At 59.0% G+C, this 22326-nt stretch overlaps 1 protein-coding gene across 2 annotated transcripts in view; it reads right to left on the bottom strand.

Moving 5' to 3' along the window:
* The window catches only part of STX1A (syntaxin 1A), an 83259-nt gene extending 63302 nt beyond the window's left edge, over positions 1-19957 (bottom strand). For both annotated transcript variants that reach the window (XM_082068310.1, XM_082068311.1), the window contains exons 1-3: positions 19899-19957; positions 1961-2038; positions 595-694 (exon numbers count right to left, since the gene is read on the bottom strand). In XM_082068310.1, coding sequence (XP_081924436.1) covers positions 595-694; positions 1961-2038; positions 19899-19928 — 208 coding nt within the window. In that variant the 5' untranslated portion in view covers positions 19929-19957. The remainder of the gene's footprint in view (positions 1-594; positions 695-1960; positions 2039-19898) is intronic.
* Between the last annotated feature and the right edge of the window lie 2369 nt (positions 19958-22326).

Below are 22326 nucleotides of genomic sequence, written 5' to 3'. Positions count from 1 at the left end.
CAAATGTTGCCACCTCTTGGGTGCTGCTATTCTTAACTTCTGTTCTGGGCAACAAACCTCTTCTCAGGAACATAAGACTGGGGAAGAAAACAGCAATGCATCAGTAAAAGCCAGAAGGAACAGACTCTTTGGCCAGCCAGCAACAAAAGGTCCTTCAGGCCAGAGGGGACAGCATCTCAAGTGCACACCACGGGCTCAAAGAAGAGCTGCACCATTTCTGGACCAAGTGCTGTCTCATTCACGTACCCTCCCCAGGTAGTCTGGGGCAAGATAATGACCAACCAGCATAAAAGCAGCCATTTGCTCTTTTCAACCTCCGCATTTGCCCATCCTGCTTGAATTCCAGTCCCGCAGCCTCGTTGGACCCTCACCGCTTCTCAAGGTCGGGAAGCCACCGCCCGTCCCTCCATCTCCTGGCCATGCAGGTCCCAGCCCTCCCTCGCCCTGGCCACCAGCCACTTCGGCAGCTTGTGGCTTTCCAGCCACGGCCACCTAAAGACAAGAGGACTTGGCTCTGACTCCATGCGCCCCACAGCGGCCCAGCCCGCGCAGCCGCTCGCCCGCAGGGCCGCGAGCAGATCGCGGCTCACTCACTCTCATCGGGGTTGGGCGAAGCGAGGATGGCGCTGTGCTTCCTCTTCACTTCCTCCACATTCTCTGAAATTTTATCAATGAATCCTCGAATTTCTTCCACCTGTAGAGACAGACAACAAGACAGTCTCCTGTGAAAAGCCTGGACTTTTGGAAAGGGGAGGGATTATTAAATCCTATCCCAAAGTAACTATGATGCGCCTGCATGACAGCAAACATCTCCCTGGACAAATATTTTCCAACTGGATCCTCATGAAGTCAAGACCTTCCACATCCCAGCAGGGCAGCTTTGCAATCACAGCAACGTAACACAGACTCTACGTCCGCTACCCTTTGCGATGCACTGAGAAACATTTGGGGTTTATTTAAATTAGCGTCAGATCTGCAGATTCCCAGAGTCTGTGCCTCCGGCCGGAGAACATCGCCGATGCTGCGCAAGCCAGGCTCGGCTCAGCTCAGTCCCCCACGGCTCTTTGCTCCAGGGGCTGAGAAACCCAGTTTGACCATCACCAACAGACCAGGGCGGCCACATTTGCCAGTAAATCCAGGCTGGCATCCTCCCCACACTCCTGTACTGCAGGAGACACGCGGCATCGCCGGGAGGGGAACCTGCGCGTGTGCCCTGTGCCTGCGGGCTGCCCACCCTCCCGCTCCCCTTCTCCTTCAGCTCACACCACCACTCTGTTCATCTTCCTCCATCTGCACATCAGGGCTGCCCACCCTCCCGCTCCCCTTCTCCTTCAGCTCACACCACCACTCTGTTCATCTTCCTCCATCTGCACATCAGACTTTTTTTTCCTTCCCCACTTATTGCCTGCACAGATACATTTTAACACCCCCTACACACACGCCATGCGAAGGGTGTGCTAAAAATCCGCATGCAGATCTTACAGCCACCCACATGCCAAAGACAACCTCTTGTTTGGTAAGGAGAGGCACAAAATTAAACGCTTGATCCCATGCAGAACACGCTGCTCCACAGAGGTGCTTTCAGGAGAGGCCTGAGCGGGTGCGCCGGGCAGGCTGGAGCTGCAGGGCTCACCCGCTCCGGCCAACTGGGCACCAGCCCAGCTGCCCCACTGGTTTCTGGAGGAGGAACTGGAGCAGCAAAGCATCCATAGGGCCAGGTGGGACCACGACCGCCCCGGGTCTGCGTGGAAGCCCGGTTCCTGCTCATCAGCGCGCTGAGCGTAACCCCTGGGCACCAACACCAGCTGGGCAGCGTCAGCTGGGCAGGACCACCGTCCCACCTCAACCACTGCTCCCTTCCCGCGGTGGGGACTTGTGCCACATCCCCCCAGCCTGCTCCAGTGCCAACAGAAAGGTCTGAACTGGCTTTAAAGCTGCACTGGAGAAACAAACTTCTCACCTGCTCAAAGAACTCATCCATGAAGCGGTCCCGGTCCACACTGACGGTGACTTCATCATCGTCATCACTGTCCTTTGCCTGCAACGATACAAAGAGAGGCATCAGCGAGTGCTTCCTGCAGCGTCTGCACCTCCAGTTCAGAGCTCCTCAGAGGCATCTTCCCCTTCTCCTGTGATCACTTGCTCCCAGGAGCCGGGGACAATGCCAGTCAAAGTGTGGGACATCCCAGGCCCTGCCCCGCCAGAGCGCTCTGGGGACACCAGAGAGGCAGTAGATGGGCCATCCCTAGAGACACTCAAGACCAAGAGAGCAGAGGACAGTCAACTCCGGCAATAAAGGCACAAGACAAGACACCGCTGCAGCAGCTACCCCACCATATGGTCTCCTGTGTCAAGCGCAGAACAGGACTAAGGATACCTGTGCACTCACAGGGAGCTGGAGGGGGGACTGTCCGAGCCACCCTCAGCTGTGCACAACGGCTCTGCAAACAGCAGCGACAGGAAACACGAGGGATGCTGCAACTGGGAAGTGTGAGGGACGCAGTGGTGAGAAAACACAAGGGATGCTGCGATGGGAGACCACGAGGGATGCTGCAGGGTGCAGGAAATACAGGAGAGAACACAAAATACAACAGTAGTAGTAAAGCCACAGCAGGCAAATGAGGGGTTGTCCTTGTCTGCAGCAGCATGTGTGTCATTGTCACCAGAGATGAAAACACCGCCCATCCCAGCGAGGCAGAGGATGCAGGCTCACAGGTGAAAGAAAAATTACAGTCCTCTGGATAAGGAGACATTTAAGAGATTATTATCCAAAGCGGATACATGATGGAGGGAAATGGAAAATTAATGAGGTAGAAAAGTTTCCTCTTATTCCATCTTCACCACAGAGAAGGAGCCAGGGGAACGGAGAAGATTTAAGAGCACGGACTGTCTCTGCTCATCTCATAATTGCCCCACATTGTGCAATGTTTGCAGGTCCAAGCATGCCCCCTTCACACTTAGCAGAGCTGGCCAGCAGCCTCCAGAGAGATGCCTCTTCTCCTTATTTAAGGCAGATGAAATACCCAGCCTTCCCCGTAACACTGTGCACTTCACCTCGGTAACCGCCTCTCCAGAGGCTGATCCAGAGACCTGGAGACACGAGTGCTACCACGACCCCAGTGAAAGCCTCTCCTTGAGAAGGAAACGCGGATGTGCCGCTGCCCTGTTCCACCACTCTGGGGGCACAAAGAAGCCAGGAATTCAGGAATTGTCCATTTTGGTTCCAGCAGGGCCCCCCCGGCCTGGGCTCAGCAGGCAGGAGCCGTCTGCACAGCCGGGCTGGGGCGCCAGCCCGGAACGGGTCAGTGTACTGAGATTTTGATGGAGCTGGGCAAGATGAACGTGAGGATGGGCACCTAGAGCTTTCTCTTGCTTTCAGAGGGGCAGGATTTGGCCATGAGCTCTGTTACAGCCCTCCTGCGCTCCGACGCTGCCAGGCTGCAGGGACCTACGTCCTCTCCTCCCCGTGTCCCCATGTCCACGGCCATCGCTGCTCCAGCCCTGCTCAAACCCACCTTTGCAGAACAAAGGTTGCCACCCTGGAGTCCCAGCTCTGCGACTGCATTGTCCACTCAGCTGGCAATCGAGCCCTGCTTGGCTGGCACAGTCACCGCTGGCTGTAAGCACCGCTGCGTTTGGGCTCCACAAATGGACCCAGAGCGATGCTGACACCCACTCCATCGCTCCTGGAGCAGCGCAGGCGCTTCCCCAGCATACACAACAGGTGAGTAGGAGGCCTCACCATCAAGGAGGTTAAAAACATCATCTCCTAAAGCTAGGAAGGATGTCTGCATCAGATGGGTCTGTGCTACATAGGTGTAGCTAACATCCATGTTTGCATTTCAGTTTACACACCACTAGAAATCCCGTTTGGTTTGTGCCATGCTTGATCGGAAGCAACAACTGTCTTTGACTGAGATAGGTGGTACCCAGGGCCCATCAGATGCTCAGTTGTAGAACCACAGAATAGTTTGGGTTGAATAGTTTTGGGACGCTCAGAGCTCCCCAGTCCCCCCCTGCCATGACAGGGACATCTTCACCAGCTCAGGTTGCTCAGAGCCCCGTCCAGCCTGGCCTGGGGTGTCTCCAGGGATGGTTCAGCCACCACCTCTCTGGCCAACCTGGGCCAGGCTCTCACCACCCTCAGGGCAACAATTCCTTCCTTGTGTCCAGCCTGAATCTCCCTCCTGTAGTTTAAACCATCACCCCTTGTCCTATCGCAACAGGCCCTGCTCAAAAGTCTGTCCCCATCTTTCTTTCCTTTTAAGTACAAAAAGGCCACATTAAGGTCTCCCTGGAGCTTCTCTTCTCAGCTGAACCCCCAGCTCTCTCACCTGTCCCCAGCAGAGCTGTTCCAGCCTCGGGTCATTCCTGGGGCTCCTCTGGCCCCTCTCCAGCAGGTCCGTGTGTGTCCTGTGCTGAGGACCCAGAGCTGGACCAGCACTGCAGGGGGTGTCACAGAGCGGGGCACAGGGGACAGTCCCCCTCTCCACCTGCTGGCTGCGCTGCTTTTGATGTAGCCAGGGTACGATTTGCCTTATCCAGCAGGGACTGAGGGACGTTTTGCCAGCACACGCACAGGGGTTTGGTTTCTGCCCACCTTGTGCCGGCGTTATCCCAAACAGCATGAGCCGTCACAAACTCTCAGCTACACCCCTGCCAGGACCTTATAAATACATAAAGCCTGGGGACACACGTCGTAAGTGATAGAAGATGCAGCTGCCAACACAAATGGACACACGTACCCCCAGGTCACAGCATCCTCCTTCCCACTGCCCTGCCAGCCTCTCTGTGTCAATGACAAGGACGTCCCCAATGGCCCCCACAGCCAGTGAACTTCACATGTGGGATTTCAGCTGTGGGTGTCTCCTTCATCAGCTCAGTGCCACTGAGAGGCTGCTGGGTGGTAGGCTGCGTCTCAAGGAGATTTCAGAGGAAAACAGGGCTGTTACTCCAGTTGACCTCTGGAACCTGTTGTACCACTCCTCTTCTGTGCTCCTCCCAGCCCTGCTGACTCCAGCTCTGTGCCACGACGCTTTCCCCTGGGCCAGAACCCAAGTGTCTCCTGGGCTGCATCAGCAGCAGCGTGGGCAGCAGGTGCAGGGAGGGGCTGCTCCCCGTCTCTCTGCTCTCCTGGGACCCCTCAGAGCACCGAGTCCAGCTCTGGGTCCCCAGCACAGACAGACACGGACCTGGCAGAGCGGGGCCAGAGGAGCCGCTGAAACGGTCCAAGGGCTGGAACAGCTCTGCCCTGGAGAGAGGCTGAGAGAGCTGGGCTGGGCAGCCTGGAGAAGGCTCCAGGGAGACCTCGTGCTGGACCCTCAGTACTGAAAGGGGGCTGTAGGAAAGATGGAGAGAGTTTTGACCAGGGCCTGCAGTGACAGGACAGGGGACAAGAGTTTTAAACTGAACAAGGATGGGGTCAAGTTGGACACGGGGAAGAAATTCTGCACGGTGAGGGTGGTGAGACAGTGGCACAGGCTGCCCAGAGCAGCTGTGGGTGCCCCATCCCTGGAGTGTTCAGGGTCAGGCTGGACGGGGCTCTGAGCAGCCTGCTCTGGTGGGAGATGGGCCTGCCCGTGGCAGGGCTTGGGCTGGATCATCTGTGAACGTCCCTTCCAACACAAACCACTTGTGATCCTACGAAAGCCCCTCCCAGGGCCAGCAGGATGGGAAACACCCGCCAGTGTCTGCAGTCCTGCACAGGAAAATGCATCTCCATCACAGCTTCCTCTGAGACTATCCAGCTTTTCTCGCCTTCATTCTGGCAAGATCTTAATTTGCAGGAATTTCTGAAGCTTGTGAGGAAAGCATTCCCCATCACTAATTTTAAACACTGTAACCACAAAGGCCAGAGACTACGGGCCGCAGAGGAAAGGCAGCAGGTCAGCATGCCACCAGCCAAGATGCCCATCTCCTTGTCACCTCTTGCCCACCCTTCCCACAGCCGAAACAGTCCTGGTTCATTGCACTCAGGATGCCACATTGCTGCTTAGTTCCACTCCTGCTGCGCACTGGATCGTGCCGTCTATTAGACCCAGAAATCGCAGAGGAAGGCAGCCCACCGCCAGGGAGAGGGCTCTGCCCGACCCACGCGCAGCCCTGCGGGAGGCACTTCTATTTTCGAGGCAGGTCACCCCCGGCTGCAGCAGAGCACTGAAGCACAGGCGGGGTGACGGTTATTTAGGGCAGGCACTGAATGCGGCGCTGCCCTGCTGCGCGCAGGGAGGCGGCACAAGAGCCTGCCCAGAAACCCTGAGAAAAGGAAATGGCAAGGATGGAGCCTGCTGGTCAGGAGGGCACGTGTCACTCCGGCTGGAGAAGGGCACCATCTGTCCAGCCCGTCACTGGAACCATCCTCCGTGCCACGTCGCCTCCGACACACGGTGTCAGGCTGAGCCCCGCCCCACCGCTCCCCGCCTGACACCCCGCGGCTGCGGGGCCATCTGGGACCCAAGGGCAGGAGACGTCACCGGGCAGGCACAGCTCGCAGGATGCAGAGCACCGAAGGGTCACCTGCTCACAGCATCTCCCAGCATGCCAGGGCTCGGTGCGGGCACAGCGCCAGCCCCCGCAGGCACGCGCACCCCACGCCTCAAGTGTCTTCCCATACGCTGCTGCCAAAGCAGAAACAGAACAACAGCACCTTTCCTAAGGAAACCTAAAGTGTCCACCAAGCTGACAGCATTTTGGCTCCACACATCCCAGCTGTGAGCATCCCAGGTTTCCAAAGCCACACGGAAAGCTCTAGTCTAGGTCAAAGCTACCAGCTGGCACTGCTTGACACAAGCAGCAAACAATCCCCAGCCTTCAAGAGCCCAGGCGTGCTTGCCAGCGACAGGCAAGGGGCACACACCCCCAGTGCCATGCAAGGACACTGGCCATGCCACCCTCCCTGTGCTGCATCCCCTGGGCACACCTGACACATCGCAGCCTTGGGCAGCACAGGCTGCCCCGAGTCTCCTCGCAGGGAGACGGGAAACAGAGCCAGAGCAAAGCGCTGCAAGTCTAAGTGCCTTAAGTGAGATTAGCTTTAAAACCAGCTTACAGCAGGCGATGAGCACAAGTTAATTAACACAACCAGTCAGCAAGCAGCTCCGCTGCCCTGCAGCTTTGGTGGCTCACTGCTGCTGCTCACAGAGGGACCACACGACCACTGCTGCGTCACAGGGAGCGGCTGCTCTGCCACAGGCACGGCTGGAGCAGAAGAACAGGAGGGGCTTGATCAGCCTCTCTTGACACCTGCTCCTGCCTTGGGGACCTCCAGGCAGCACTAGGGACCGGGTTCACCAGGCGCTGGGCCCCGCGCAGGGAGGGTGAAGATAAGCTGTCTCTCAGAGGGTTCACTCTCCAGCCCGCGGGGGCCGAGCAGCAGGCGGTGGAGATGGCTCTGGGAGCTGCTGGGCGCGGGAGTGGGATGGGAGGGCAGGTCAGCCCGAGCTCCTCCAGCGTCTTTCGGGGCCTCACAGGGTTAAACGTGGCCCTGCACGAGGGCTGAAATCCCAAGAGGAGGCAGAGCAGAGCTGGGACGCCCTCCCCAGCAAAGCCGAGCAGCACACAGGAAGATGGGTGTGGAGCCCCAGAGCGTCCCAGCAATGTGGGTTTTGCAACCAGGACATCACTAATACACTCATTATCGAGCACATTACATCCCTCCGTTTCAAACCAGATCTGTTCCCTCTGCAGGTGCTTTCTGGAAGATGGCAGAGGAGCACAAACCAAGGGAAAAGACTCGAAGGCTGCTCTCCTCCAGAAAGCAAGAGGCAGGAGGCAGGGCAAGCTGCGGCAGGGCGTAAAGACATCTCTATTATCTCAGCAGCGGCTACGCTCAGGCTTTAGCTCCTGCCCTCTTCTGTTAGCGTTGCAGATGCATTTGACCATGTCCGGATGCATCTGCAGAGCTGGTACAGGCAGCAGGGCCACGCCAGGGAAGAGCAGTGACGGGCCCGGCTGCCGCGGGCTCCTCTGCACCCCAGGGACCGCGCCGACCCCTGGGCTCACTGCTGCACCACGCCGTGCCGGCGGCACCCACAGCGGTGCCGGCTGGAAACACAGCGAGCCCAGCGCCGCCCGCAGCCCCCACGCTGCCTCCCACCCCCACAGACACGAGGCAGAGCTTCACAAAAGCAGAAGGAAAAGGCCATAACAGCTGCTACCGCCTTGTAGGGACAATTAAGCTAAGGAAAAAAAAGGCCTCATCCCTAAAAGATGCAGGATGCTGCTCGCCAGTTTCACTTCCAGGCTGAATCTGTGGGGTTTTTTTATTTACCAGACACCTCCATACCGATCTGCCCAGCCATCTGGCCTTGACTTTCTTTGCAAAATGACGGTCCTTTCTGTACAGAAATCAGAGCAGCCCGTGGCATGTACAACACAAGGCTGCTCGGCGGGGGGATGCTCACGGCCAGGACCGCAGACCCGCACGGCCACGTGGGTCCAGCGGCGGTTGCCTTGCTCCCTGTGTCCAAGCCCCCACGCAGCGCACGGCTGGGGCAGGGAGAGCTCCAGCGCAGCTCCAGCGCAGCTCCCTCCCGCGGCCCCGCACGCAGCCGCGCGTCAGCCAGGACGAGGTCAGAATAACTCAGCAGCGAGCTGCACCGACGTCTCTTCTCAGCCATCTTAAAAAGCCTACAGGACACGTAGCACAGCGTCTGGTCTGGCTGCCCGCATTCCTGGGAGCAGCCCAGCTCTGCGATGCTCGGCAGCAGCAAAGCAGCTCGCTGCAGTTCTGTCGCTGAAGCTTCACGTGAACGGGGCCCAAAGCACCCGCAGGGTCTCTGACCCACCCAACTCCCACCAGCCTCACCCGGGAGGCTGCGCTAACCCTTCACAGCCAGCGTTTCCTCGAGTGTCTCAGGGCAGCCGTGCCAGGGCTCTCCTCAGGAGCCAGACGCAGGAGTCCCGCTCGGCAGGGTTTCCGGGGGGTGGTGTCACGGCTGGGGACGAGGACAGCCCGGGTCTGCTCCTGGGACAGAGCCCCGGGACCGGAACCGCCCGAGAACACCCATTACCTACGGCCTCAGTCTGGGCAGGGCGGTGGCGTCACGGCTGGGACGGGGACAGCCCGGGTCTGCTCCTGGGACAGAGCCCCGGGGAACCGAACCACCTGAGAGCACTCGTCACCTACGGCCTCAGTCTGGGCATGTTCTGCAGACTAGATACACAGTACAGCCATGCAGCACAATAAACTGGGTATTTTATAGCACACAGGCCTCAGTTCAGCTACGACCAATCCCAATATTCACTAAAGTAGGCCACGCTTCCCACTAACTTTTTGATGAAGAGAAGTTCAAAGCGTAAATGACTTTAGCATTTGGCAACATGTGTGTGAGTCAGAAGGCATGTCCAATTTCTGACACCAGCAGTGCAAGGGACAACAAGACTTCCAAGAGCTCTGTCCTTAGGTGTTGGCTTTCATCGCTGCAGAATTACGTTACCGACCACTGGCATGAAGCCCAAGCCTTTTATCAGAGCTGTGGTCAACTCTTAAACTCAGTTTTAGAAGCAGGCAGGTAAAATTCCACTTAGCTATTAAGAACAAATGTCAGAGGTGACAGCAGTGCCACCAGTCCTGAGAGGGCAAGGAGCTGAGCTCCCTGACCTCTAGGACATGGACAGCACTGTGATCTCCTGGAAAGTCAGCAGTACTTTACAGTCAATCCTTTACAAATTTGCAATCATGGCTAAAGAATAATTTGGGTGAAAAATGGCAGACAAACTTAATTCATCTGAAATCAATTTCTTAACGTCCTCTGACGACGGCAGCACAGTGACCACGGGGTCTGTCCTGGGAAGCTGTTGGTGACAGAGAAGGAAAGCCTGAGGGAGAGGGGGAGACACAGGCAGTTCCCATGGCCCCAGACGAGGATCACCATGTGAAAACCAAGGCAGTCCAAAAAAGGCTTATCCTTCAAATCAGACCGCGCTACCCACAAACAGATACTCATGGAATGCGTTGAGTTGGAAGCGACCTTCAAAGACTCTCCAGCCCAATCCCGCTGCCGTGGGCAGGGACATCTTCTGCTAGACCGGGTTGTTCAAACGGTCACGAATGCTCAAACGTGGGAATGACTTTTTTTGGTGCTCTTGCCCACACCATGTAAAGGAAACTCAGCACCTCCCAAGTGAGACACCAACCCTCCCAGAAGACAAATACAAAATGTCTTCTGGAAATCAAAACAAACAGTCGTTCCATGCACCACAAACACAAAGTCTGACAGGATGGAAGATCTGAAAGCAATAGCAGATAAAAAGGAAGACTTAAAACTAGCAAATCCACAGCAGACATCACAGAAGAAGTACTGCATGGCGGGACGCGGTCACGGCCAGCAGCGAGCTTCCGAAAATTCACTGGACAATGCGAGCAGAAGACTTCTTTTAAATCATGTTCTTAGTTACTTCCCATGAAAAGAAACCCAGGTCTGTAAGTATCTGCTAGAAATGGAAATACTGCACTATTAACGCAAAGCTCGGTCTCATCTAACGGCAGATTTGGACACCAGGCAGCCCAGGTTTGCCCCACGCCTGGCGGTGAACGTTGGGGTGCTGGTGGATGCCAGAGGAGCAGGCAGAGGGAAGATGAACCTTCTGCAACGGCAAGAGAACCACGGCCTAGGAACAAACGAACACAAATAATGTAGGCACAAGACTTAGAATTTTACAACGCAGTCAGGATCCAATCTAGTGGAAGATGTCTCTGCTTGTGGCAATGGGGTTGGATCGTTGAAGGTCTTTTCCAACGCAAACCATTCAACAATTCAATAACCATCATCCTGCAACAACTGTCCAATGGCAGCAGGGACAAGCAACTTCTCTACAAGTCTTGACAAGGCTGTGAAACAGGCCGAGGAGGTGACAAGGTCTCGAACGCAGCACCGGTCTCTCCTCCCGGGGACCCGGCCCAGCCTCCTGACGGGCACCCAGCGCCCCTGGCGACCGCGGTGAAGTCTTCCCTCGCCTGACCTCCTGACGGGCACCCAGCGCCCCTGGCGACCGCGGTGAAGTCTTCCCTCCGCCTGACCGCCCCGTGGCTGCTGTAGCAGAGGATTTCCCGTTCTCCTCCGGATGCCCCAGGGCAGCAATCACCCTGTGCTCCACTCACTGCTCCCACGGCTCCTGCAAAGGTGATGGAGGAAGAGAACCTCCCGCCAGAGAGGGGCTGTACGGGGTATCTCCTGCACCTCCACTGGAAATGCTGAGTACCACCCTGAAGAAGGTTGAAAGTTGCTTCAGGACACTTCTCATGTGGGACCTGAGCACTTAGTATCTGCTTGTATTCAAGGCAGCTCAAAGAAAAACAAATAAAACACCTATGTATAAAACTCACTCAATCAAACTAAATGAAATGAGTTTGCAGCTCAAGAAAAGATGACCACCAAAATTAAAGTTCATTCACAGTGGTTTTCTTATCACAGCCCACATCCAAGGACACTTGGTTCGGCCGGTCACCTGGAGCTGCTCACACAGGGTCAGCAACAGTCCTACAGATGTGAGGGCTTCAAGAAACTTTCCTCCTGCCGTGACCTGCTGGCGTTCAGACAGAGCACTGCGGAAAAGGGACTGGAGAAGGGCAGACTGGAAGGGTGATGCCTACAGCCTTCTGAAGGAATGGCAGCAGGGTGCCTCGGGGTTCACAAAATCACCTCCCAAATACATCAAAAGGCTGCACCACAAGGGTGACCAGCAGGTGGAGGGAGGGGCTGCTCCCCGTCTCTCTGCTCTCCTGGGACCCCCCAGAGCACCGAGTCCAGCTCTGGGTCCCCAGCACAGACAGACACGGACCTGGCAGAGCGGGGCCAGAGGAGCCGCTGAAACGGTCCAAGGGCTGGAACAGCTCTGCCCTGGAGAGAGGCTGAGAGAGCTGGGCTGGGCAGCCTGGAGAAGGCTCCAGGGAGACCTCGTGCTGGATGTGCAATCCTTAAAGGGGGCTCATAGGAAACATGGAGAGAGTTTTGACGAGGACCTGCAGTGACAGGACAGGAGGCAACAAGTCTTAAGCTGAAAACCTCAGTTTTAAACTGAGGGTAGGTTTAGGTTGGACATGGGGAAGAAATGCTGCACGGTGAGGGTGGTGAGACAGTGGCACAGGCTGCCCAGAGCAGCTGTGGGTGCCCCATCCCTGGAGTGTTCAGGGTCAGGCTGGACGGGGCTCTGAGCAGCCTGCTCTGGTGGGAGATGTGCCTGCCCATGGCAGGGGGGTTGGACCAGATACCTCTGAAGGTCCCTTCCAAACCACTCTGCGAGCCCATGCCACAGCCTGTCCTCTGTTCACAGCCATCAGTCTGCTCCCTCATCAGGGGGACAAGGCAGCGCCCACATTCCAGACACCAGCCCCGCTGCCCCAGGCAGAGGCGCCGGCAGCCTGGGCACATCGCCCCTGCCCTCTCCCGCTGCCCTCCAGCTCAGCAAAACTTTCTGCTCCTTGTGCTTGCAGCGTTGCCTTGTTTTACATTTCTCTAAGACAATCCTGTTGGCTTTATGCCTGGTCTGGTCCAGACACAGCATCACTCTGTTTCTGTCCTTCTCCACTCACCTTCCCCACCCCACGTGTCTCCTCTAAGGATCACCCCGCTGGCTCCGCGGTCCAAGGACATTCAGCCGCCCCTCGCCGCAGGTTTGCTCAGGTCACCCCCGCCTGCCCAGAGCCAAGGCGCTACTGCACGCCGCCCTCCCGGCTCTTCCACTTGGGCTCACTCTCCTCCTTTTTGCTAATATACGTAATTTTCTGGAAGTAGCAATTTATCACAGTACTTAGCTTAATGAGCCTTACTGTACATGTTCTGCCTGTAGTGATAATTTTGCATATTTCCTGAGAAATCTTGTTAACAGGGAGATACATAGCAAAACAAACATTTGTATAGCTTCCGAGCAGCTCACACAAAGACAAAGACACTTGCAATTAAAACAACGGGAACTCGTCTAAACCCCTTTGGCTCGAGCCCTTTTAGACACCCAGTGCGCAGCCAACATACGCAGCTTGCGAACGCAACGTCTCATTACTCGTCAGTTCTCACAGCGTGGCCCTGGGTTCCAGGAGGCAGAGAGTGTTCCTGCATTCAGGTCGACTCCAGTGGGACCACTGAGCCCTGACCACACAGACCCTGAGCTCCCGGCAGACAGCAGGGGGCTCGGTGTCCCCCCGAGGCCGGTGCGTGTCCCCCAAGCCCCGTCCGTCACCCGCTCCCCTGGGACGTCGATCCGCACTGCTGACCCCAGTCTTCTCCCAGGGTGGGGACACTAAACATTGTCCGGAGACAACCTAGAGAGTGGGCTTTGTATGCTGCTGTGTTTAAAGCACATCAAGGGGTCCTCCCCATTTGAAGTTTTCTTTGGCTTGCTCTGCATGCCCACTGCTGCCAACAACACCCTGCAGCATGGCGACGCCTGGGACCCGCAGCTGCTGCGGAGCAGAAGAACGTCTCAGATGGAGACCAAGCTGTGGGCTTGTTCATGTCACCTCTGTCATCTGCTGCCGTTCCCAGCGGACAGGCCTGGCAGAGCCCAGGGAGGAAGGACTCACCTGAGTCTCACCCTGTCCCACCCTCCAGGATGACAAGGGAACAGGCGAAGCAGCGGCCCTGCCCCAGAGACGCACCCTCGTGTGGGGATATGCTCGGGCCGGGCCTTCCCCATGGCGCTCAGCCTTCCCCATGGTGCTCAGCCTTCCCCATGGCGCTCAGCCTTCCCCATGGTGCTCAGCCTTCCCCATGGTGCTCAGCCTTCCCCATGGCGCTCGGCCTTCCCCATGGCGCTCGGCCTTCCCCATGGTGCTCAGCCTCCCCCATGGCACTCAGCCTTCCCCATGGCGCTCAGCCTTCCCCATGGCGCTCAGCCTTCCCCATGGCGCTCAGCTTTCCCCATGGTGCTCAGCCTTCCCCATGGCGCTCAGCCTTCCCCATGGCGCTCAGCTTTCCCCATGGTGCTCAGCCTTCCCCATGGCGCTCAGCTTTCCCCACGGCGCTCAGCCTTCCCCATGGTGCTCAGCCTCCCCCATGGCACTCAGCCTTCCCCATGGTGCTCGGCCTTCCCCATGGCGCTCAGCCTTCCCCATGGCGCTCAGCCTTCCCCATGGCGCTCGGCCTTCCCCATGGCGCTCAGCTTTCCCCATGGTGCTCAGCCTTCCCCATGGCGCTCAGCTTTCCCCATGGTGCTCAGCCTTCCCCATGGCGCTCAGCTTTCCCCACGGCGCTCAGCCTTCCCCATGGCACTCGGCTCCTTCCAGCCCGCAGAAAATCAGCTTTTCAGCATCGCTACCCACCCCAGCAACTCCAGCCAGACAGGGGGCTGTGCACACACAACAGGATCCGCCGGCTGTCACCCGGCACGTGGCAGCCCAGCCCCCGACGGGTGAGGGAAGACGTGAGGCTGAATTATTTACGTGACCCTTTTGGTTGAATAGAAGAGCTTGAAACCATGCCGGGTAACCAAGGGGCTTAAAAAAGGAAAGGAAAGGAAGACAGCATTTAAATAAGGAAATATGTCCATATCCAGGGGACCAGGGACTTTGGCACCCGGGGCGGGGGGACTTCCTCCACAAAAGCCCCACTGCCCAAAAGGAGATCAACAAGACTTAACTCCTGCTGCAAACAGCAACTTGGGTTGACTTTACATTTATGCACCCAAGAGAGAAATCATCAGCGGGAGCAGCATGGGACTGTTAACGAGCGGGGACGTGCGAGGTCTGGCTGAGAGCTCCCGCAGGGCCGCGCTGCAGATTTCAGCTGCCGCGGGCGGGAGGAGGGTGGATCCGCGGAGCCAGACCCGCAGCCGACCTGCGTTCTCGCTCCTTTTATTTTTAACGCACACCTCCCCGCAGCTCCCCCGGGCAGGCGGCGGCGGAGCAGGGCGCGGGCAGAGCAGAGCGCGGGCAGGCGGCGGAGCAGGGCGCGGGCAGGCGGTGGAGCAGGGCGCGGGCAGGCGGCGGAGCAGGGCGCGGGCAGGCGGTGGAGCAGGGCGCGGGCAGAGCAGAGCGCGGGCAGGCGGCGGAGCAGGGCGCGGGCAGGCGGCGGAGCAGGGCGCGGGCAGGCGGTGGAGCAGGGCGCGGGCAGGCGGCGGAGCAGGGCGTGGGCAGGTGGCGGAGCAGGGCACGGGCAGGTGGCGGAGCAGGGCGCAGGCAGGCGGCGGAGCAGGAGCGGGGGCTTGGCGGGCTGGGAGGACGGCAGCGCGGTACACAGGGACCTGAAAACCGCTGCCAGGGGGGAGCGACGGGCGCGGGAGGAAAGGACCCCGCAAAACCGTTTCCACCATTTCTGCAAGCTGGAGACGTGCAAAAGCAGATCCGGTTTTGCACCCATGGCATGGTTTGGGAAATGGCTCCTTACTCAAAAATGAGGTATGATGAGAAACTAAAGCTAGACATAAAATAAAGAGCAACTCTTCAAACCCTGGAGAGATTATTCTCAATTAACACTCATTTGAGCAAGACAAGCTTTTAGACTCAATGGGAAGGCCACCAGAAACATGGCCATCACTTTATACACCTGCTTTGTTGCAAGCAACCACCGAGACTTCGGTCCTACAAACACCTCCATGCCCACACAGTCTTAGACGGACAAGCAGTCCCATCCCGAAGGCCTGTGCTGGGGGGCAAAGGGCAGTCTCCAGGTCCAGACTGCCCTTGTCACCACCTGGAGAAGGTCCTTCTCACGCTGGGGAGGCTTCTGCCAGCACTGAGACCTGTCGGGCCTGGACGCTGTCCCACGAGCACGGTGCTCTTGCCAAACCTCTCCCCACAGCAGCCGATCTCAGGATTTGGGCAGCGTCCACCCAGCATCCCAAGGAACACTTCCATCGTGTCACTGAAAGATAAAACCTTGGGCGAGCACTGCCTGGTAGGGAACGGGGAGAGGATCTGTCCACAGATAAATGTCTCTCCCGGTCCAATTAGAGCCCAGCAACTGCTACAGTCACCAAAAATCAATAACTATTGGAAATTCTTCTAATTTGCTGTACGAAATGTTGACAGCAGAGTCCCATCCTCCCAAAATCACCCAGCCACTTGTTTCTCAATGGTCGGTAATGCCAAGTGCATGGGCTTTGTCCACCAACCCTGACCTGAACCATCTGGGTCCACCCAGCCACTGACCCCTCACACCCCCCCAGAACCCCCCAGAACCCCCTCTCCTGGCCCGGGCAGGTCTCACAGCTCCTGAGCATCGTCTCACCACTTCAGCAATGGGGAACCAGTGCGGGGAATTGAGCCCTGCGGGAAACACGACAGACTGGTACCAGGAGCTGCAAAATGCCTCTTCCACGGCATGCCTGACATCTTCATCAATGACAGACAGTGGGATCAAAGGCACCCTCAGCAAGTTTGCGAGTGACACCGAGCTGAGTGGGGCAGTCAATACGCTGGAGGGAAGGGGTGACATCGAGAGGGACTGGACGGGATGGATGGATGGATGGATGGATGGATGGATGGATGGATGGATGGAGAGAAGCTCTGTGGAGAAGGACTGGTAGATGACAGATGAGACATGAACCAACAGTGTGTGCTTGCAGCCCAGAGAGCCAAGTGTCTCCTGGGCTGCATCAGCAGCAGCGTGGGCAGCAGGTGCAGGGAGGGGCTGCTCCCCGTCTCTCTGCTCTCCTGGGACCCCCCAGAGCACCGAGTCCAGCTCTGGGTCCCCAGCACAGACAGACACGGACCTGGCAGAGCGGGGCCAGAGGAGCCGCTGAAACGGTCCAAGGGCTGGAACAGCTCTGCCCTGGAGAGAGGCTGAGAGAGCTGGGCTGGGCAGCCTGGAGAAGGCTCCAGGGAGACCTCGTGCTGGACCCTCAGTACTGAAAGGGGGCTGTAGGAAAGATGGAGAGAGTTTTGACCAGGGCCTGCAGTGACAGGACAGGGGACAAGAGTTTTAAACTGAACAAGGATGGGGTTAAGTTGGACATGGGGAAGAAATGCTGCACGGTGAGGGTGGTGAGACAGTGGCACAGGCTGCCCAGAGCAGCTGTGGGTGCCCCATCCCTGGAGTGTTCAGGGTCAGGCTGGACTAGATGATCTTTGAAGGTTCCTTGCAACTCAAACCACTGTGATCCCATGACACTTGCACATCCCCCTCACCTCCTCATGGTCTCTCAGAAAACACCATTCATAATATTTAACCATTTGGACTTGTCTCATGCCCTGTCTCATGCCCTCATGCCCTGTCACCTCCCAGACACGACAGAGTAGCGTGGGACCCTCGCAGAGCCTAAAGATATTCCAGGTGCATGGAGTACAAGGAGAAGCAGCTTAGAGACTGTCTCAAGAGCAAAATGAATTATTTTTCAGCTGATTTTTGCCCCATCCCTGCTCTGTCACCAACACTGCACAGACACAACCGCAGCAGGAGGGGCAGCTTCTGGGGCTTTCAGGGATCGGGCTCCAGCACCGCTACAGATGGGGAAGAACCACCACCCGTGGCCAGAGCCGCAGGAGCAGCGGAGAGCAGAGCTCGGCTGGGCTGCTCCAGGCTCCTCCATGGCCAGTCCCGGCTGCTCCTCCTCCACAACACCAGGACATTTTTCAGCCATAAGCGGAATTTCCTGTCCCTGGTTCAGAGCAGGTCTGGGGGCATCACCGCCCCCAGGGCACCAGGGAAGCTCCAGGGAGTCTGAACACAACCGGAGCGCCAAGGTTCAGAAAAGACACGGGATTAGCATTTTGAATTTCAAGTACTGTTTTAAAAATCCCGTTAAGACATGAAGCTCTTGTTCTGCACAGCAGCAAAGCCCTGCATCCCCTCCTCAGCTCCCATAAAGCCATCTTTTTTTCTTTTTAAATTCTTCTTTTATATCATCCCCAGCAGAATTTAGGCAATATATCAAAACAGGAAGAAACTGGCCCAGGCTATTACCGAGGCTGGCTACTTGCAGCACAGAAAAAACAAGCCCAAGCGCTCCTGACACTCCATCCACTGCAGCATCTCGCTCCTCCCAGGTGACAGCCACCACCGGGCTGTCAATCCACGCTCCCCACGCTGCCCCGCTCCCGCAGCCCCGCCAGGCTCCGACCCCGCACGGGCACCCGCTCAGCTCCGGGGCACCCGGGTGCTCCCAACCAAACCTCCGTCCCCAGGAGCCCCCATGCAGCAGGGAGGCCTGAGGAGGATGCTGAGCCCGGGGGCTGCGCAGCCCTTCAGCACTCGGCTGATGAATAAGGAACAGCAGCAGCAACGAAGCAAAAATGCACTTAATTTTTCTTGAGACATATTTAAAGGAATGGAGAGATTTTAAAATACTCTACAGCATCACTTCTCAGCCAGCATCGGCTGCCAAGAGGACATTCACAGGGCTGGTTTTTACTATTATTATTATTAAAAAGCCTGTTTTCCAATCCTATTTCACAGCCTGCGCTGTCAGTGGAGAAAGAGCCCCCTGTTTGGGTGCTTTCCAGGCGCGATGGCTGGGGGGGTGCAGTTCTTTATATAGTCCCTTCCTCCTCCAGCACCGACAGCCACCCCCTCGGCCCCTTGCTGGCGTCACCCCAGCTCTGTCCGCCTGACGTTTTCCAGACCGAGCCAAACTCTCGGCTGAAGCAATTTAAACAGGGTTTCTGCAGGGACTGGCCAGCGTGGCCACCCACGGTCACCCCCGCTACCCCCCGCTCCACATCTGGGTCACCCCCCTGGGAGGGAGCACCGATGGACACAGCTGAGCCCCCACTCGCCTCCCTCTCCACGCAGCCCCCAGTTCACCCCCAGGCGGCTCGGCAGACCCAGTCGTAAAGAAATTGGAAAAACAAAAACCAAGAAAAAGCAGCAAAGCAAGTGGCAACGTGATGGCACGAGACAGGAGGCTGGATGCTGGAGCAGCACCCTGGGATTTCAGGCTCTCACACCCCCGGGCATCCCCGCTGTCCCCCACATGCTGCAGTGCACCTCCCAGCACCAGGTGAGCCGGGGTGCCCGAGGTCCCGGTGGCCCCCCGGGCAGTGCCACCACCGCAGACCCTGGCAGGCAAAGGGACAGGCAGCAAAGGGCAGCGAGGGGCTCTGCCATGGCACCCACTGAAGCTGCGGGCTGTGCCCCCCACCCGGGTCCCCGAGACCCACGGGGGGTCTCCGAGGGCCCCACCAGCGGACAGAGCGCGGGTGCCACCGGGCCCGGGCGCTCCCCTGGGACAGGCTCCAGCGGCAGACGGCACCCGATGCCCCCGCCCCCCCCACGGTCACCCCCGCGGCCTCAGCAGGACCCCGGGTCACGGCATCGGGCGCCAAGCGGCCGTTTGCAGCGGCGGCGCCGGGCCCGGGCGGCAGCGGGGGCAGCGGGGGCAGCGGCAGCGCGGGGCAGGGACCCGCAGGCACCGGGCAGCGCGGGGCAGGGACCCGCAGGCACCGGGCAGCGCGGGGCAGGGACCCGCAGCACCGGCCGCGTCCCCCGGCGGGGCAGCACCCGCGGGCCGCGCGGCCCCGCGCTCTCCCCAGGCCGATGACACCAGATGAAAAAGCAAAACGGGTGCGGAGCGGGGCGGCCGGGGGCAGAAACGGCCTCGGGGGGGCACCGGCACGGGCAGGGCCCGGCTGTCCGCGGGGCACCCTGCCCGCAGCATCCCCGCCGGGCGCTGCCCTCCTGCTCCGCATAAGGATTAACATTTTATTTTCTCTTTTTTCAGCCGGTCACCGGTGCCGGGCCGATGGGGTCCCTTGGGGCAGCGCCCGCGGCTCCCACCGGCCGCCCGGGAGCCGGGGGGAACCGGAGCGGCCCGCGGGGAGGATGGGGGGCAGCCCGGAGAACCCCGCTCCGACACCCCCGCGGGGCGTCTCACTTCGGCCCCGCTCCCCCCACCCAGCCCCCCCGGCGCCGCCGCCCGGGGCGCGCTGTCCCAGCTCGGGCGGGGCGCGGCGGCGCCGGGCGGTCCCCGGGCAGGGGCAGCGGCGATGCCCGCACCCGCCCCCCGCCCCCCGCGCCCCCACTCACGGCGCGCAGCTCCCCGGTCCGGTCCTTCATCCTGCCCGGCCGCCGCTGGCTCCGGCCGCCGCGCGGGGGAGGGGCGGCCGCGGCACATGCGCGGAGCGGAGCGGGGGAGACGCGGAGGGCGCTGCCGGGGGGGGCGGGTGATACAGCTCGGGGTTCTTGGGGCCTCACAGCGCGGCAGGGGGGGAATGGGGAGCAGGGGTAACACCGACGAGGCGGCACAGCTGGGGAGGACGCACCTGCGGGGGGCGGAGTGGGGGGAGTCACCGCGGGGGGTCACGCAGGGTCTCACACCGGGGAGGATCAACACTGGGAGGAGTTAATGGAGGATGACACCTGGGAGGTGACACCAGAGCAGTCACACCAGTCACCGCAGCGCGGGCTCCAGCGGGGGAGCACATGGGGTCTCATAGCCGAGGGGGGCAGACCTGGGGAGGCAGAGGGGTGGGGTCACACTGGGAGAGGCACCTCTGGGGGAGCTACAGGCGGGGGTTCGCACTTGGGAATAACATCTGGGGGAGATCACATCTGGGGCTCACACTTGGGACTCAGCTCGGGGGGGGTCACCCCTCGGGGACGTCGCGCCAGGACACACAGCGGGGCAGCCCGAGCGCAGGGTCACGCCTGCGGGTCCCCAGGGCAGCCAGCAGCGCAGGGGCTGGGGGGCTGCAGACACCACAGTCTGGGGCCAGCAGCAGGAGGGGTCACACTGACACCCAGCCCAGAGGCAGGGGTGGGGGACATGTCCACCCTGGGGGACCTCAGCCCTGGGCTCACAGGTGCAGTGAGGTGCCAACAGGGCTCAAGGCGGTGGTGCCACTTTGCTGCTTTGAGGGGACCTGGCGGTGTCAGGGAGACACACCTGTGTCCCTTTTCCCGGGGACCTCCCCAGCCTGTGCCTGCGGGTTCCTGCATGTCCTGCGGCTGCCCTGGGGCCAGCAGGTCCGGGTTCGGGGCCATTGGCTGCAGCTCCAGCAGCCCTGGACGTGTCCGGCACCCCCGGGGTGCCCAGCGCTGCGGAGCAGCTGGTGCAGAGGCTCGGCTCTTCTCCTCCCAGCGCTCCTGTGCCAGGGAGAACTTCAGAACCACCAGTGCCCTGCACAGCCAGCCTGCACTGTGCTAAACCAGGCAGGTTGGGGTCAACAGAAATGTCCCAGCAAAAGCCTGCTCCTGTTCCCAGGGAAACATCCAGCTGGCAAAACTCAGTGTCTTGACAAAGACCTCTTCCCCGTGGTCCTCCAGGTTCACAAACCGAGCAGATCATCCCTGGAACTGGACCTACATCTTGATGAGAAATAGCCTGAGCAAACCCTGCCCAGGTTTAAATGTTTCCATAGAAAAATTAAGATGCCCAGATTGAAGATTCATGGGACCCCAACTGATTTTAGAGAATGAAAAATGCCAAGACGCCATTTGCCAAGCAAACCGCTGTGGGATGTAACATGAAGGAGCATCAGCTGGCTGGGAGATGCCACGTGCTCATGTCACAGGAGATGTTCAGAGATTTCTTGGGACCTGTCAGACATGGGCTTAGCCCGGGGCTGCCAACGTGCCTGGCAGTGACGTGGCTGCAGGATGAGAGCCTGGGGTTGGGGCACAGCGGGCTCCCCTCCTGCTGCTGCAGCACCTCTGCTGCAGATGAATTGGTGTCAGTCGTTTTTAGCAGTTCTTCCTCGCTGCCCTGCCAGCCTTTCGCTCCCCGCTGCCCTCAGCTCTGGGACAGGGATGTAATTTCTCCTCTGGCTCCAAAAGCTCTGACCCCACCTGCTCCATCCCAACATGCTGGTGCTGGGGTGTGAAAGTCTCCCTGTGTCACAGGAGCAGCCCATAACTATGGCAGGAAGGACTCACAGAATCACAGAACAGTTTGTGCTGAAGGGCCCTTCCCAGCCCCCCCAGAGCCCCCCCTGCCACGACAGGGACATCTTCACCAGCTCAGGGTGCTCAGACCCCGTCCAGCCTGGCCTGGGATGTCTCCAGGGATGGTTCATCCACCACCTCTCTGGCCAACCTGGGCCAGGCTCTCACCACCCTCAGGGCAACAATTCCTTCCTCATGTCCAGCCTGAATCTCCCTCCTTTAGTTTAAACCATCACCGCTTGTCCTGTCCTATCACAGAGGTCCTGCTAAAAAGTCTGTCCCCATCTTTTTTGTAGGTCCTTTTTACGTCCTGAGGATGCCCAGGCTGGGAGACACTGCTCTCGAGCTGCATCCTCCATCCCTCCTCAGCAGGTGACTTGTCCTGACCCCAGGGCAGCAGATGCCCTGCCTGTGGCTGCAGCACCTCAGGGAAGGACACGCTGCTTGTTCCTCCTGCTGCCCGCGGCTCTGCCCGCAAAATGCTGCCCAGCACTTGATTCTGCTGTGCTCATCACCAAAGATGTTTTGCTCACGACACCCCACTTCAGCAAGGTGCTGGGGTGTCAGACCC

Source organism: Streptopelia decaocto (assembly GCF_964273445.1).
Source record: "Streptopelia decaocto genome assembly, chromosome: 18".
Taxonomy (NCBI): domain Eukaryota; kingdom Metazoa; phylum Chordata; class Aves; order Columbiformes; family Columbidae; genus Streptopelia; species Streptopelia decaocto.
Note: the sequence above shows the minus strand (reverse complement) of the source record. Positions and strands in the feature narration are given on the sequence as shown.